At 33.3% G+C, this 18,236-nt stretch overlaps 1 protein-coding gene across 4 annotated transcripts; it reads left to right on the forward strand.

Annotated features, from left to right (window-relative positions):
* Nucleotides 1-748: 748 nt before the first annotated feature.
* Nucleotides 749-16,363, forward strand: LOC105330423 (G-protein coupled receptor dmsr-1). 4 transcript variants are annotated; one of them, XM_066080287.1, is made up of 3 exons: nt 762-890; nt 8,610-8,804; nt 15,026-16,363. In XM_066080287.1, the coding sequence occupies exon 3, from the start codon at nt 15,042-15,044 to the stop codon at nt 16,107-16,109; it is 1,068 nt and encodes a 355-aa protein (XP_065936359.1). In that variant the 5' UTR covers nt 762-890; nt 8,610-8,804; nt 15,026-15,041; the 3' UTR covers nt 16,110-16,363. The 4 variants fall into 4 exon arrangements, with proteins under 4 accessions (XP_065936360.1, XP_065936359.1, XP_065936358.1 ...); XM_066080286.1 differs by having other exon boundaries at nt 765-890; nt 8,451-8,804; XM_066080288.1 differs by lacking the exon at nt 8,610-8,804 and having other exon boundaries at nt 749-890.
* The last annotated feature ends 1,873 nt before the right edge of the window (nt 16,364-18,236 follow it).

The raw sequence follows: 18,236 nt of genomic DNA on the forward strand, positions 1-18,236 counted from the left end.
AAGAGAAAGAAACAGTCATGGTAAAGATTATTCATAAACATGTAATATTGGTGATGAATTTCAAATGAATGTGAGATAAATGCACCATTACCGACAAGTCAGCTTATACATGTACTTTCAACTCTCAATAACCATGTACTACTTTTGACCTCGTCACTGTTTTCACCTGAAATTACCTCCAAAAGACGGCTAATGTCCATATCCGTGAACAACCGAACAATGTCTGACGTAAATTCAGTTAATTATTCAACAAGAACATTGTTGTTGCTTTATTTAATCTATTTAGACAGGATAGTCAACACCTCGGTTACTCTGTTACAATAAAAATTGACAACATTTTCCATATAACTAAGTATTTATAACTGAAAAACGACCTATGCAACATCGTTCAAAAAATAAATTTAAATTTTTTTAAAGATTTTTAATCGGGAGAAATAAACAGTAAAAGGCCATCTGATCAATAAAACACAACTAGAAGATGAGATTTTCGTATTTGTGTTTAAACAAAAACTTAACGGTCTTTGAAATATCATTCGGACCAAATCAAAAACGATTAAGCTTTTCAATCTAAATTTCTTTTGTGTTGCTTGCAGTAAAATTTGATTTCTACTTGGTTTAAACTTTGCAATTGGTAAGTCTTGCTGCTCGACTTATTTTAAAGAATGTTCTATAATTCAACATCATTAATTGTATGTACACTTGATGCACCCTGTACCCTGTAAGTATCCTCTATACTTTTGTTTGATATTGTCCCTCTCGATAGCGCCCGGTACGATGGAGCTTCCACGGGAAGCTGCGATTCCATGCTGTATTGATCTTGAGAGACATAAATAAGCCAAGAGATGATCAGCAGTCAGCAGCTTAATATCAGCCGGAGCCCGACAGATACGGTAAGCTCTTAAATACCTATATCAGAACTTTGCACATTCTCGCGCTAAATTGAGGTACATACCCCCAGCAACATAGTAACTAAACGCAGTTTATTAACTATGGTGTCAAAGCTGAAGAGCCGTGAATTCCTTTTAATTCTGTTGTATTTCGTTAACTGATTATTGTGCGCATAAATAATTTTAATTTCAAAGTAGTTATTGGATACACAGTACCTACTTTTGAATATGCCTACTTAGAAAGACCGCTTTTATGAAAATGTGCAAGCTTAGTTATAGAAATACAAAATTGAAGTAGTTTTTTTTTTAACTTGTTAGCCGTTTTATCAAGTATTTATTATTTAAGAACAAATTACGTTTGTTGTACATATGGTCAGGAGGTCCTATTTATATATTTTTAAAGTAATTTTGGTGGCAAAGCAGAAGGAGGAGGTATTTTACTAGGTATACAACACAAAGGGAAACAAAACGTGCCCAAAAATTTGTAAGAATAGAACCTCCAAATTTTAAAAATCCAAACTTTTCACGGCATTTCTTTTTATAATCTTTACAGCATGCCTACGCTGATTATCAAAGCTCTGAGTCATTTTTACCATAAAAATTAGTATATCATATTTTGTCACGAGTGAACGGATTTGTATTGTTTTACATAAATATTCAGGTGTTGTATTACAAAATGATATTTCTTATGTCTGGTGTATCAATGTTTCTTGCTTAATTGATAACGATTCTGTTTTCTCATACATAATTGAACCTTTACAAAGTATGGAGCAAAGATCTTCTCTAAACACTATACGACATTGCAGCTCTAAAATGATGTTACTTGAAGATTTCGGTGTTCTACAACAGTTTGTTGATAAGTCGCTAGAGTAGATAAATATCTTCATCAGTGACCCAAATCGGTATTACGTTTAGTTTTAACAATTCATTTTACTTCATTTCCTCTCAAGAGATAGGATGTCAGGTGACGAAACCCGAAAATGACAATAAAATAGTGATATGTATATTATTACTTATTTCTGTAAACAGTCAATAACAAACCTAATAAGTGTTTTGTTTTACGTCCGCCATGTTGCCGTATAAATTTTGATGCCCGCCTTGTAAAGAATTTTATAAGGCAATCACGTACGCGATTCATCCAATGGACATTCTAGTCCGAGGCAAAACAAATTCTAACATCATGTTCGCACAATCTTTAATATATATTTGCAAAAAAAAAAACTGTTGTCTAGGCAAGTTCTACCTAAAAGAGATCGACTTAGTATTGTCTCATAATTAAAACCGGGCTCCGAGGGCTCAATCGTTTTAGATACGGATTGAAACTGACGTAGATAGTTATTATGTTGTCACAACATTTTACATTATACAAATTATTTGGTAATTCAAAACTTGCTTTAGATTTGTTTTTATTTATATCTACAAGAGAGAGAAGGTAATGTTGATGTAAATGATGTCTTTTTTATTATGCTTTGTATATAAATAACAATTTGATTTGAACTTGCAACTTAAGAACGAAAAAAAAAACCAAAAAAAAAAAAAAACCAAAACAAATAAAAAACAAACAAACAAACAAAACAAACAAACGATTCAAAACAAAATAAAAACCCAGTGCATTTGTTAAATAAAAAAATTCAGTTACAGATTCATTTTAGTACTAGATATTAAGTTTATGTAACACATCAATCGCTGCGCAATTCCTGTTGAAAAAAAGCTGACAATGCACAATTATATCCGAAGATCAACAGTTTCATATTATCAACATGCACTTTTTATGTGCATTCATTGTGGTTATTTTGTTTTAATTTTAATGCTTGATTTAACTCGTTATACTATATTCAAAGTGAACTTTACAGCTATAAAGTTGAATTTTCTATGTTTGTTTACTTCCTTTTGGTTGTTTGTTTTTAGTTTGCATCAAGTTTAAATTAATTTCTTGGAGAAAAATAGGAATTTTATTTGCGTTAAGTTGAAAACATAAGCTGCAACTTTAAGAAAAGCGTTTAAAGACGATTTGAAAAACTCCCAGATGAATACAAATATTTTTTTGATTGATTTTGGACATCAAATGTAACAATAAGAGGGATCAGAATAGCTAAAACGATAGCATTCCCACCTCAAAGTCTCCTCCAAGTGTCATGCTTATGAATAAATTGTTGAGCCTTGCCATTGTCGCTCATCCATACGGGTCACGTGCTTACTTGTACACGAGCACAGTGAACTCAAGCGGTAGTGAAGATCTTAAATTTTGCTTTCTCCGTAAGCATACACTATGTACTATTTTTAAAGAGCAGTGCAATAATATAATAATATTTGCTAGAATAGCATTTGTTTTCATCTAAGAATTTAATTCTCTGCAAAATTGGAAGAAAGAGATGAATTATTGGAGCAGCAGAAGATTTATTCAACCCTACTTGACCATGTTTATTGTTTAGTTTTATGGGAAGAGTTGAAATGAATATCTAAACTCTAGAGAGACATTGACTTGCAGTCTAGTGCGCTGCAAACTGTTCTACAATGCACACATTTGCATTATTGATGTAAATCGCTATAGACAGCTATAGCTGAAAGTCTTTTTTTTACTATTCAAATCAGGACGATTTGAAATCTTTGATTTGACTGAGTTTCTATATGAGAGAGAGAGAGAGAGAGAGAGAGAGAGAGAGAGAGAGAGAGAGAGAGAGAGAGAGAGAGAGAGAGAGAGAGAGAGAGAGAGAGAGAGAGAGAGAGAGAGAGAGAGAGAGAGAGAGAGAGAGAGAGAGAGATTTTGGGTCAGGTGAGTAGTTGTAGACCAATATATCAATACAAAACATGAACATGCTTTTAATATGTTATGAACAAACCCTGTTTATCGTATATCAGGACCAAAGAAATTTTTGAATAGTACTGATTTGATTTATTAAAACGGGGGTTTTCTTGCATATCCTTTGCACTTTCTATATAGAACACTGGCACTAATGTGTGTAAACCAATAATTTTAATTTCCTGGGCGAGTCTTATTTCATACCGCGATAACGCATGGCTGGTATTGTGTTATTTAAGGAATTAAGGATTGATAACAAAACCCTAGAACATTAATGAGCTATCGAAAACACTGTAGCAACATTTGAACCCAAACAGTATTAGCTGATAAAGATTTACATGTAGTAAACAGTTTTCATTTTCCATTTTAAGGCTTCCGTTTTGTTAAGATGAGAGATTCTTAAGGCAAACTATGTCGTTTATTTCTACTATCTTGCTCATATTTATAATATTCTGTGAATGTATAAACAGCACAAAATGGAAACCCACAATATTAAAAGGAGTAACGCACCACCAATAGCCTATCAAATGTCAACTGCATCTAATATTGATGACCTTTCTGTACCGAACAAGATGAAATGTAAACATCAAAGACAAGTACATTCCGCAGTACTAGTGTTTGCATTTTTGTCTTTGTTTCTTTAGAGATGGGTTGGTAATATTTAGTCTGGAGTGGAATCACTGGTTGTCTTAACTTGTCAAAATGTCTTGTCAAAGTATTGCAGCATAATTACTAAATGAAATAATGAAAACAGGACTGGAAAAGGATTATACATATTACCACCAAACGATTTTCTCGTGGATACGAGCAAATTTTTACCGGAGATCATTCTGATGATTTTCGTATCTAACTTCATTTTCTATGCGTTCCAATTTAAATTTCCAGAAACGATAAAGCTCGTGAATGTGATTTATTTGATTTATTTTTTAATTGACGTTAATTTGCTATTTTAAGTTAAACAATTTGTGTTTGTTGAGGTGTGTACCAGTGTTGTGTTTTTGTTTGTTTCTTTTATTATTCTGCATTTGGCTAAACATAGAAATGGATTGTTACTAAAAATAGAAACAAATGAGGAAATTTCAAAATGTATTTTTTAGATCCTGCAAAACCATAGATCTTAAATATACAAAGTGAAATGAAAAATTCTATGTACCCTCCTGGACGATTTTTAAGATTTTGCATGTTTTTACTGAGACAAGCTCTTAATTGTACATTCACTTCACTAATTTTGTAAATTTTTAAATCATACGAAAAGATCATGCTTTATTTACAAACATATAATATTATTTCTACATCAGAGAAAATCACTGAATGAATGAATAAAAGAGTGTTCGATTAAACCTGACCTTATTCTATAAGCAAGGTCAGCTATCGACATTTCATGGGAAGGCGATGCAAATGAAGAGCTACACTGTACGTCTAGTGAGAAGGAACTAATTCCCTTTCATTTGCGTGCATTGAAAGCTTAAGCAATCTTCATTTAAGACTGGATTACATTTAACCGAGCACCCACTCGCGGGACCATTTAGTAGTGGCGATCTCACAAAGTCTCCCCTGGCCTGGTGAATGCATTATTTTATAAGCAACCGAATTGATATGTAACTCAATGCAAATTTACATCTTCTGCGAATAGCTGCCTAAATAAATAAGCATGGGGATTTCATGATCAAATTTAAAAAAAACTATTTACATCACTCCTGTTACTCAAGTTATCAAATGTATTGATAAAATACATTTGATTTTTTGATTTTTTTTTTCTTTACAAATTTCACATTTAAAATCAACCGCGTGATGAAATTGTTTTTTGTTTCTGACTCATTTAAAGAATTATTAAACGCCATGAATTTAATCCAGCATAAACGTGGTCACGTAATTATACTTTGAATTATTTACAACAAAGGAGATGATAAATCGAGAGATTAGGTGAAATAGAAAGAGGCAAATGAAAATACATTGAATCAGATCAAAAACGTTATAAGTGCAAGTAAAGAAAATATGATTTCGATGTAATGACCAAATTTTAAATGAAAGCAAACTTGGACATGTGCTGTTTCTTCCAGTGTCCTTGCATCGGTGTGAGAAAAAGTCAATTACAAAGGGATGTGTCAGAATAATGATCGATTTTGCTAAATCTGTCTTTGTTGGAATCCTTACTCAGTGAAATTTTGATAAACTAAAGAACACACGTATCTGCAATATGTTTAATATATTTTTGATCAGATACGCAAAATACCAAAGGTATGTCTTTAAATTTTATTTCGTGTTGATATATTGACAATCGTCCGTACATACATGTACATGTATATTACATGTTTTGGCGGTAAATGATCTGGTATGATATGAAGTACTTGCTCTCTCAGTTCCCCGTTTTTACTAATTCGTGGAAGTCAATGATTTATTCTCACCCCAAGGTAACGCTAATTAACGGTTGAAGATTTTTCATCAAACGACAGCGTATGATATTCAAAGTCATTAATTAATCATTGTTTTCAAGTCGCTGCAGGTTTTTTCTGATCTCTATTTCATTATCATTTAATGGATCTAATCTTCTCAGCTGATGGCCTTAAGTTTATTGCCAAAATATTCTTCGATAAACACGAAGAGTTCAATGTTCAGTTTTATACCGGTGTTGTTGAGCAGTTTTCCCCCCATAGTAGCGTACCTGCTATATAGTAGCATTTCCCCCCGAGGGGAAAAGATACTATATACATGATAGTTTCCCCCCATGGTAAGGTTTCTCCATCACGTTTTTTGGTTCAGATTTCATAAGAATTATTGATAGAAACTTAGTCAGGATAACAATCAATGTTTTTACACCCTGGGTTGCAATTATATATATTTGCATACCTCTGTACAAGTTGAGTTTCGTTTTGCCAATATATCATTTTTATAGACAATGTTATAAATTAAACATACGTATCACAAAATACATAGAAATTAATTTTAGGTAAATATTTGATAAATACATGACTTGACAAAATATACATCATATCATATTTTTAATAGATAACTCGTTTATATTTTCATGTGGAAAACTTTATCCAGCTTTATTCTAGTGTTCCAATCTCCAAACCGGCATACTTTCAAAGCTCAAAACTCGTGTTCTCTCTCTCTCTCTCTCTCTCTCTCTCTCTCTCTCTCTCTCTCTCTCTCTCTCTCTCTCTCTCTCTCTCTCTCTCTCTCTCTCTCAACCGTTGTATAAAATATAAACTTATATGCAAGACATTTGCTTGAACAAATGGCCGATTCATATATCAGAATCTTACTTTTGTTCATAATACAATAGTACTGTAAACAATTTTATTCATCCCTAAAAATTATGTCTGCCTTTAAGCTTAAGACTGTTACGCAATGATAAGACAGTAACTGATCATTTTCATAGTGAATGAATGCATGTACTTTTGCTTTTTAATTTTGGTTAGAGGTGGGTTGATCCCACTGTCAGGCCTAATAAATCAGTTCCAATTAGAACTCAAGTACATTTTTTGCGAGTGCATTACATTTTGTCACAGGCGAGGCGAAGCAACGGTACATAAATCAAATTCCCATTGACTATACAGAGATTGATATTGGGCACAGGATAACAAAACAAAACCACATTGGTTCTATTGTCGCTTTCATTTTCAGCTAAATGATGTGATCTTTGTCCTAGATGTGTTGTGTTTGCTAAATCTCTAGATAAATATCCATCTTATGGTTATAGCAAAGAGGATGGTATATCCATTTCCCCTGAGACTCGAACTAATAACCTATCTAGAATAAGAGATATCTATTCTGTGATGTTTGTACACCCGTCAGTTAATTCTGAATTAACCGCCCCACGTAGTCCTAGGCTAACATGACGTATGGCCCAATCAAAACAGCGTCAATGTGACATCTAGTGTTTACATGAAGGTCGTGTTTGTAGTAATATAGGTGGGCGAATATCATCAATAAGTTTACGATAATGGACAGGGAAAGACCAAATCAAAACAAAAAGATAGTTTGTCCAAAAAATTTAATAATGAATAATCTTACTTTGTGTTGCATACCTGTAGCGAAAGAATATATAAGCAAGGAGCTGACTAGATACAAAAGACCATTTTCCATACAAAAGACTTGCACGGATCTAGCACATTTTTTCCACTCAACCAAAAAAAAAACAACAACCCAAAATAAGCCTCGGACCTCCCTTGCAAACACAATTATCCCTCCGACCTTCCCCCCCCCCCCCCCCCCCCCTTAGGAAAAATTCTAAATCCGCACATTAAAAAAACTTATTGACTTTGCCATCATTTTGTCACCCGAAATAATTACTATAGAAAACGCATTTAGTTTTATATGAGTGCTGTGCTTAATTGTGATTGTTTAAGATGGTTTTTGATTGAATTTCAATCGCTTAATTCAATAATTTTGTGTGTTATCATGGACAGATGAAATAAATTATATTTGCATTCCGTGTTTCTAATAGCTGATATCTCGATAATCAAATCAAGGCTAAAAGGATTGGTTTTGTTAGTTACTGTAGCATTATGAACAAAAATAATTTTTTCCTTAAGAAATAGAGAATCAACCTCATGCACGTTTAAAGTAATGTAAGTAAACCGAGGAATATGATACTCGGCCGGGTTGTGACGTCACTAACTCATATAGATGCTTTTGAGTTGTTTGGATACATGTTCTGGCTATAACAGCTACTTCCCCAGATTATAAGTCTTAACCTTACCATTGACAGTGTAAGTTCATGTATTCATCTTACGGTTATTGTGTGTTTTTAATTTTAGACTGACAGCTTTGGGAACTAGCCTCCAGTAAATTGGAATACTGGTTTATTTCCTATAATCTGAACTGATTCTGGATTTTCCTGGCGGAAATTTGATGGAAAAACTATCCACAATAATCTAATCTCAAACACAATTTTAGTCCTCCTTTCCATATTTTAGTTGACAGTGATAAATTCCCTGTTGTATCTACGTGAACACCAAGGGAGGAATTCAATAAAACGTCTGAAATTGAATCCACCGATACTGGCAAAGAAATCATTGCGCATCCAATAGACGTGTCCTGCATTCTTAGTGTTTTTATTTTGACAAGTATGCAGTTTTCGTGAGGATACTATTACTTCTCTTGGAAATTTGGTGAGTTGTGAACATTTAATTATTTTCCATTTTTCAGTTCCGCACCAAAGGGTTGCTTTTGAATTCCTTGGTATCGATCAATTTACATTGAAACTGAATTTGAATTAATTCCTGGTGAGCTATTCCCCGCGTAGCTAAAGTCATCAAGTAAGTTAACGGCCAAAAACAAGCGAATGTAAGTTGTAAATGCTACAACCATGGCAAAAGACCACCTTAACTATGTCAGACAGGATTAAATACACGGTATATCTCTGAAACTTAAAACAAATTTTGAAATTAACTAATTTTAAAATAAAAATCCCCGATCTTTGAATTCGAGATTTCAATATTTTTTACATTGAAGTCTACATTAATTCCTCTTAAAGGGGCATGGACACGATTTTGGTCAAATTCTATTTTTCTGTTTTCATTATTTGCTTTGGGAATTTCTAATGATCAAATGAAATTTGAAAGTCAGTCGTAAAGTTATTAGCAAGATACAGCGCTCACAATACTTTGTCATGTAAACAAGGCTCGTCCCCTGTTTTTGTTTACATAGGTTCAATATACATGTACCGGTAAAAATCTTTTTCAGCTTGATTTGTCTATATTTTTACTCATTTTAAGCATAAATTAACAGTTCCTAACCTTTGACACATTCATTTTTGGTCTAAAATTGTAATTTTCACTTCAACATTCAAAATGTAAAAAAAAGCTTTGTTTACATAGCAAAGAATTGCAAGCTTTGTAACTTGCTTTTTGGTTGCCTTTTAAAAATGTCTTACTAAAGCATTGTAAACATTAAAATCGCAAATATAATTTTTGACCAAAAATTTAAAGCACCTAGACACGATATGCGATCATTATTATGTATAAAATGATTTAATTACTAGTGAATTTTGAATAGTTGACCAAAATTTGAATGTTAGAAGTCAAGTTATTAGAGAGATACAGAGGTAAGAATTTATTGTTATGTAAAGAAAGCTTATATTTGTTTACAAATGTTAAATGAAAAATTACATTTCTTATACAAAAAGACTCGTGGAAAACATGACTGATTCAATGTGTTCATATAATCAACAGAAAAATCAACATTTTATTGAAACTTATCCCAATAAAACACATCATGTAAACAATAACAAGATTCGAGCTTTGTTTACAAAGCAAATTGCGTATGACTCAATATTTGACTTTCAAATTTTGACGATTAGAAACGGAAAAATAAAATTGAAAAATTTAGGCTCAAAATCTTTTCTAAGTCCCTTTAACTGAATTTTGGATTCTCAGAACTTATCTTCCGTTTTCAGTAGACTGGGTGGTCTTGCCATTTTTATGCAATATTTACCGTCTTTATATTCATCTCCTTTAGCCAAAGAGCTCTGTTAAAAAACATTGGAAAATGTTCAGATTTTAAAGCAAATATTCTTAGATATTTTGTTTACTTAATAATAGCTTTTGGCCAAAAATCGCAAATCTAAATGTTTAAGGCAGCCATGGATAATTTGTTGACTTACCAGTCTCCTTTAATACGATAGAATATATTACATCTTTTTTTATACAACAGTTAGGTTAGGTCAAAGAAGATTGGGAGACAACAAATCAACAATCCAGATTTATATACAACTCTTTCAGTCGTAAACTAGTTCATGTATATGATTTAAAAAAACCATAAAGTACAGCTTGGATAATTAAATATTTTCCTTTAAAAGAGCCATATTTCTAATGCAGGAGAAAAAGTTTAGCCCAATTTGCCATGATGACTAACCAGTTCTTTTCACATCACTGTGTCGCCTGTTTAAGTATTAAATATTTTAGAAACCCAAAGAAATGCGCATTTTCCACAATTGCAATTATGTAAAAAAAATTGTTTTGTTGTTAGTTTATACTACTAGAGCCATTAAACCGTTTGCAGCATTATCGAAAACTAGAATAGTTTATTTTGTTTTTTGATTTCTCACATTATTAATTATTGAAAGTTTGCATTGCATTTGATAGGTATTTGTTTTCATCAAGCAAGAATGAAATGTTGTGATACAGATAAATCAGAATGCATCGCCGCTGCAGCTCAAAAATAGCAGGTGCCAGTAGGCTGATAGCGCATCTCATGTAAAACCAATCATCATTTTTGTTTGAAGGTGTTATGAGGTTAGACAGATAGTACACTTGAAAGAAAACAACTCACTGAACATTGCAAAATGACGTTCTCCGATTTGCTCATAACGACTCTTTTATGGATCAGAATAGGAACTAATTGTCATTATTAGACAAGACCATTAAGTAATTTGTCACGCGGTCTTTGTTCCTTGATAGTGTCTGTCTGTAACCAACGTCACAATTAGGTGATGCAAATGTCCTTAAGTGTCACAGAGCGAGAGAGGCTTGGACCAGACAGAAATAATATCGTGGATTCTTATGAGACTCCCAACCTGAAGATAAATGCTTACCGAAAGAAACCAATTTTCACAAAGTCTCCGAACCCAGACAGATAACCGTCGAACTCTATAATTATAACCAAATCACTTTCTATTTACGGTGAACAAATTCAACTCATATAGGATCTGAATTATCAATAGTATTTTGGAATTTTTTGGACAGATTCTTTTTGATTTTGATGCATCGTGTTCACTCAAGGTCAGTGTAGTTTCTAGCGGAGGGGAACACTGTCAGAGACCGATGATAAACTCTATTAGATGGACACGTACTTGCTCATTGAATATCGTCAACACGTTAAACATTTTTAAAAACAAACAATAAGTACTACAGTGCTCTGCTCCTTTCTGACTTGTTTGTTTTGGAGTACTGGATAGTCAGTAACAGAGATTGCTTGCCATGGTCAAATGCCAGGTCGTCCTTCTGAAGTGTGGTTTGTTGAGGAACCTTACCTGTAGTAATTGTTAATTTCTCTACTCTAAAAACCATGAAACACCAAAGAAAATGCTGCAGAAAAAAGCGTTGTTTCAAATTCATTGATAAATATGATGGGTAAATCCCGGGTGATGTTTTGTAAAACTGATTTTGTTATTGGTAATCAAGCGTCTACCTTGTGTTTTAAAGTGTTCATTCTTACAGTAACTTAAAAACAGGGAATTTTGAAGTTGGGTCTGGTATGTTTTGCAATTTACATTGAAATGAAATTGCAGAAAAACATGACCTTACTGAGGTATATTGAAGTCCAGATAATGATGAGATAAGGACGAACTGCACAATTGTACAAATGTATTTAACGAAGGAGGCCATGCTACGCAATCAAGCAGATATTGTGTACTATGTTATAAGCCGCCATTCCCGCACGGTTGGACTTAGCATTTTGAGACTGGAGGTGATGTTGTGGAATGATTGGAGTACTTGACAAGACTTTGTCCTGTCGTGACTGGCTGCTTGCCGGAACCTGGCCTACTGCTTAGGAGAAATTGAGTCAGCTACTATATTGTCCTTATCATCTGTATAAAATACGCGAAACAAAATATTTTATTTCATGGAAGCAAGTACAAAACTTGTAGAGGAGTCATTACCCACCCTGATTTTGACGTGAGCTTATTTAGAATAGCAACAATCGCTTGATTATCTATGTGAAAATTATTTTCTTATTTCTTAATCTGTTACCCAATAAACTGATCGCAAAAACTACAGGTACAAATACGAGGACAGTCATGTCTCTCAACGCCCAACTTTGTGGCCAAGGGTAAAAACACAAATTCACCATTGAAATATGCACCACAAATGAAGTGAGATGACCCTGAACTATATGTCTAAAAAAATATGTTATTATCAGTTCACTACCGATTCAAAAATATATGGCCCTATTAAACGATTTTAGAAAACTAATCCACATGTGTAAGTCGAGTAATTCTGATTTGATGATAAAGTATTTGTTGGAGTGTTGCCTTGTGTTGAACCAGGAGATGTTGTAAAGTCTCTTGCAACTTTTTACGTTTTGCATCAGGTATCCTAACCCGCATTTCAAAGTATCTTTTTCAAAACTTAGCTCCAAATGGTATAACAGTTGTTTGACCTTGAGATATCTTTTGCAATTGGAACACCAAATTTTTGCATTCAGTTTGAAAAGCTATCATGATATCTCGGCAAGATTCAGCATCCCTCCCGGAAAAAATAAAATCTTCTAGATAGTGGTGAATCGTTGTAAGTTTTGAATTTTGCATCGAAGCCCAATGTAAAAATGTTGAAAACTCTTTGAAAACCTTGAATGAAATTGCACAACCAATTGGTAAAAATTTGTCTATATAATAATTGCCAAAAAATTTAAAGCCAAGAGGATGAAGATCAAAATCCCCAGGGAATATTGGGAGGAGCCTAATTGCGGATTTTATATCTCACTTTCCTAAAATGCACCCTTTCCGAGTTTTGCAATAATGTGTATTACATCATCGAATGAAATGTATTGTACAAGAGTTTCATTGGTATTTATGAATGAATTTACAGAATTTAACTTTGGAAAACAGAGGTGAATAATCAGCAGGTTACTTTAAGTGGGGACTATTAATTTAGCTCTGTCCGTTTGTTCGTCTATATGTCATTCTGTTTGTGAATTTCCGGTTATCAGATAGGTTTAACAAACGAACGTGTACGCGTACGTGTACGTATAAAAAGGAAAATATGTGCATTACGTCATCAGTTGGTAAAATGACAAATGTACCCGATTGAACATACGTGTAAATTGCATAGAACCTGTTAGGTCGAACTTGTACCTTCTGTTTCCCTGTTGGCTATTTATTTTAACAAATATGTTTATTTTTCTTAAGCCCGAATATTTAATGCGAATACTGATATCATCAAACAGAAATTTTCATTAAAATTTAATATGTTATACGAGTTTTAATACACGTATCTCTTCATCCAAAACATGCAATGGCTGTGATATTTTATTAATCTGTGATCAATAAAAATATACATATATAAACAATCATGTATAATAAAAAAAGTACATGCAGAATTCTCAATTTTCGACTGTGACTAAAATTCTCAGCGTAGTAGGAGAGGATATCTAGAATTACATTAAAACATTTACATGTACAGGCACACGTTACAACTGCTAAACAAGAAAAGTAATGTGAGCCGGTACGCGTAGTTCTAAATTGTAACCTACACGTACAAGTAAGCGTACTCGTTGGTCTGCTTAATCTCTTTATTATAAATTTTACAGCGAACTTTAAAATGAAAAAAATCCTGAACACTACTTACTTTTTATTTCTAGAATGATAAAGTATACAACCCCCTTCCTCTTCTTTTGCGGGAGATAACTAAACGTTCTCAACAAAAAAAGACACAAAATCATTGAATAAGTCCATTAAGTTATGTTCCAATATGATTTCGTTTCGCACTTAATAGGTATTTTAAATATGGCATGTAAACCTTCCATCAGTAAACTTTTTTGATATTTCTATTCAAAATCTTTATTCAATAAAAGACTTTTTCTATTTTACAAGTTAACGGGTTTTTGTTTTTACAGAAAGATCATACTCGATAAAAAATCGTTCTGATCACAAAATATGTCAATTTCAGACCTGTCAATATCTTCTCAGTTTCAGCCGCTGTAGATTTCGACCAATCGATAAACGGGGCATGTATATTTCAGTCTGGCTGTTTCTATAGAGCTATGAATTAACTATAAGTTTTCGTAGGAAATAGAGGGAATAATACTTGGTACATGTAAATATATTGTGTTCAAGTACACGATTATCTGAAAAACACTATAAAATGAGCCCTTCTATTTGAATATCAACTTGATGGCATTAATATGTATCTTATTTTTATGAATTATAATGTACATTCCATTGTGATATCGCTATCGTTTCCGTTATAGATGAATAAACAGTTAGAACCCCAAGCCGTTTACCTGTGTTTGACTTTTCAATGTCTTCCGGAAAGGTGGATTGTTATTTCGAGCTCGTAAATAAGTTGTGATATTTTAGATGCGGTAAGGCGATATATATATGTTGCAAGTGAAAGCAACTGTATTTGAGACATTTTATAAAGTAGCTCTCATTAGCTTAACAAATGACATATTTTCAATGGACACTTTATGAAAAGTATTAATTTTTGGTCATATATCCATGTATCTTGTTTTTTTCATACAGGTAACGGATATTTTCATATAATTATGTTTTTTCCTCATTTCATCCTACTCTTGGAGTAAAGTAAGGATAATACTTTAGTCATCATTTATTCGTATTTCGTACCAATTAAAGGAAATTTAAACCATTGTATTTGTTTTACTCATGCAGATTAGCTTGAAAAGTCATGGAATCAAACTTGACCAACCTGACCAATCACATTAAAGATCAATGTGAGAACCAGACCGGACTCTACGCCTACGCATGCTTCTACTACGGCGTCCATGACTTCCTAAGCGTGATTCTCTGTTGTTTCGGAATTCCCGCCAATATTGTCAACATCATTATCCTGACCCGGAAGTCGATGAGGACCCCAATCAATATCATCCTGACAGGAATCGCTGTATCGGACATGCTTACAATGCTATCGTATCTTATTTATGCCATTCACTTCCGGATTGTTTACGGAATAAACGACGAGCATGGAAAGTATACATATGGATGGAGTATGTTCTTGGCGTTTCACATTTGCCTGACCCTCACCACCTACACGATTTCTATCTGGCTGGGTGTGTGCATGTCTGTGGTCAGGTACATGTACATCTCCACCTTGGGGAACCGGCCACCGGGGACAGACGACAGGCGCTCGTGCATTCTCGTTGTCGTCGTGTTTCTACTGTCCATTATAGCCTACACCCCACAGTACGCCTTCATGTCAGTCCACCCAGTGAGTCCGAACTCGACCGAGGTATATCGAATAAAGAGCATCGACATCCGATCGAAGGATCGCTCGCCTCTAGAAACTGCTTTTGTTTGGATATTTATAGTTGTTGGGAAATGGATTCCAAGTATTTTGATAATTGTTTTTGGAATCCTTCTGGTATGCACCTTGCATAAAAGCAAGAAAAGAACTGAAAAATTAAAAGGCGCTCAAACGAAAGCGAGGCTCAAGCAGCATACGCGAACAACAGTTATGCTTCTAGTTATTATTCTTATGTACATTATTTCCGAACTTCCTCAGACGGTTGTATTAGTTGAAGGTGTGGCTAGTGACGACTTCCTGAACTATATATTGCTAGGAGACACCATCGACATGGTCTGTTTGATCAACAACTCAGTGAATATCATCCTATACTGTGCGATGAGTAAACAATTTCGGGATATGCTGTGGGCAAGTTTATGCTGTTTATTTCATATTTCTGACCCTAAGAAATACAGATCCGTGCAGACGACTATCACTAACGCTAGTCCGTGAGATCAGCTGATCAACGAATCTAAAATAATACGCTCACAGGAGCCTGTATCGAATTGTTGCGTGTCGTTAATCCGAGTCAACCCAGTGGCGCGCATCTATTACAGTATTGCCTAGACATGTATCCAACGTAGAGTTATATGGTGAAAAGTTATGTGTTTGTAAATCAAGTAAATGTGGTTTTATCGTTTGTGTATTAAGATGACAACTAAGACTTTATTGTTAAGAATGCAATAAACATAGAATATATGACCATATATCGATAGTTTAGTTTCGTTATGCATGATTTTGCATTATTGTAAACACAAGTCTTGCACACGCAACTATAGAAAAGCTGGTGCCTAATTCAGCTCACCATAATGTCGGCACATTATTAGCTCTTCGATTTATGTTATCCAAACACCATTTGAAATCAATCTCAGTCATTAGTATACAGTAGCTATAGTTTTCGGCAATAAGCGAGAAATTTAAAGCTTTTTTATTCTGAAAGACTTTTGTTCGTTAAATTTGCTTCAGAAAAACAATTTGTTTTCATATATTATATTACACAAAACTAAAGTTTTTAAAATGAACAACTCAAATTGGTTTATAAAATGCATAAAATGTATCTTTGCAAAAATTTTCCAACACACCTTCATCACATTTATGTTAAAAATTAAAATTAATTTATTAAAATTTTAAAAATAAAGACTAGCAGAAAATAAAAAAGAAAACATTTGAATCTAATTATTGAGGTAGAAAGATGCCGGTATGCTCAGGAGGTTTGAAAATATGAGAATACCTTGTACAAATGCCATTTCAGTCATCCATAAATATGAAGCTATGACAACTATACATTCTCATATATTGATTTTCTTACATGAATCATTTTTTACCGTGATTGAAAAATTTAGATGTTATGAAAATATCTGCATTATTTATTTTGTATCAATAAAACGTGAATATTGTAAAGAAGAGAATTCAGAAGGGCACAATGTCTAGAGTGAGTTATTAGATGTTACATGGAATCCCGCAATGCAGATTTACTGATATACGGCAACCCTCGTACATGATGTGTGCTATGATAACGTGTTTCCACATTTAAATAAAAAAATAGAGATGATTGAATATAGACAAATCCTCTCTTTAAAAAACGCAAACAAAATATATTAATTTCTTCAACAAATAACAGAATGAAGTTTTAACTCTTATATTTTAGGCATATGAAATAAACTTGTACGGACAAAGATAAGTAAGTAAAAAATATAATTCCCTTTTAAGCTGTTTTTTTTTTAAATAGAAAGCTTGATATGTTGAAGAAGATCCTACATTTTTAACATTTTACCAAGTCTATGATATTGATTTCCAGACAAAAAATGAAACAAATAGAGATCTTCTGCATACTAAATGACTTTGGTTAAATAGAAGCAATACCAGACATTAAGTAAACGGCATTTATTGAAGAAAAAAAAGAGCTGCAAATCAAAGAAAATGCTGTGTTCACTGTTCCCCGAGTAAACACAGCAATGTCAAACTCGATAAATAATGAGGAATCCCCATACTGCAGATACTATAATGAATATTAGATAATAGACCTAACCAAGAGGAATAAAATCAAATTAGTTACCGAATTTCTCCCTCACTTGCAAAGTTTGCTCACCTCCCGCTGTCCCGAATCAATGCAAGCGCTGGGTTCCTGATCAAAATCATTGTGATGGTAAGTAAATAATTCCCGACCTCATCATGGTTTTCATTAGATCTCTCAACATCGTAATTTTATTTTCATGGAGAAGCCAATTCTGTAATGAAATGTGTTTCATAGAAGTTATCGTAATATATTTGTTTATATTTTCAGAGAAAACAAGCATTACTGTAATAGATAGGGCGAAAACAGTTAAAAGATAGCTTCTTGTATTTTTGACGTCTTTAAATCAAGCCTTTATAAAAAGGATGACGGGTTTTTCCCCCCAAAGAAAGCAATGTTTATTGACCACTAATTAATCTATAAATCTTAATCTAAAAACGAAAGTTTGACAAAATATTTCTACTTCAACTTTCTACATTCTACTGGTTTGACTTCTTTCAAAATGTTGTTGACATTTTATTTTACACAGGGCAGATATTTCCTTTAAAAGTGTTATGTTCATTATA

Source organism: Magallana gigas, chromosome 3, assembly GCF_963853765.1.
Source record: "Magallana gigas chromosome 3, xbMagGiga1.1, whole genome shotgun sequence".
In the NCBI taxonomy this organism is placed as follows: Eukaryota; Metazoa; Mollusca; class Bivalvia; order Ostreida; family Ostreidae; genus Magallana; species Magallana gigas.

Bases quoted from the DNA above. Each gene is read 5' to 3' on its own strand.
- LOC105330423 (XM_066080288.1), top strand. From the start codon at position 15,042: ATGGAATCAAACTTGACCAACCTGACCAATCACATTAAAGATCAATGT.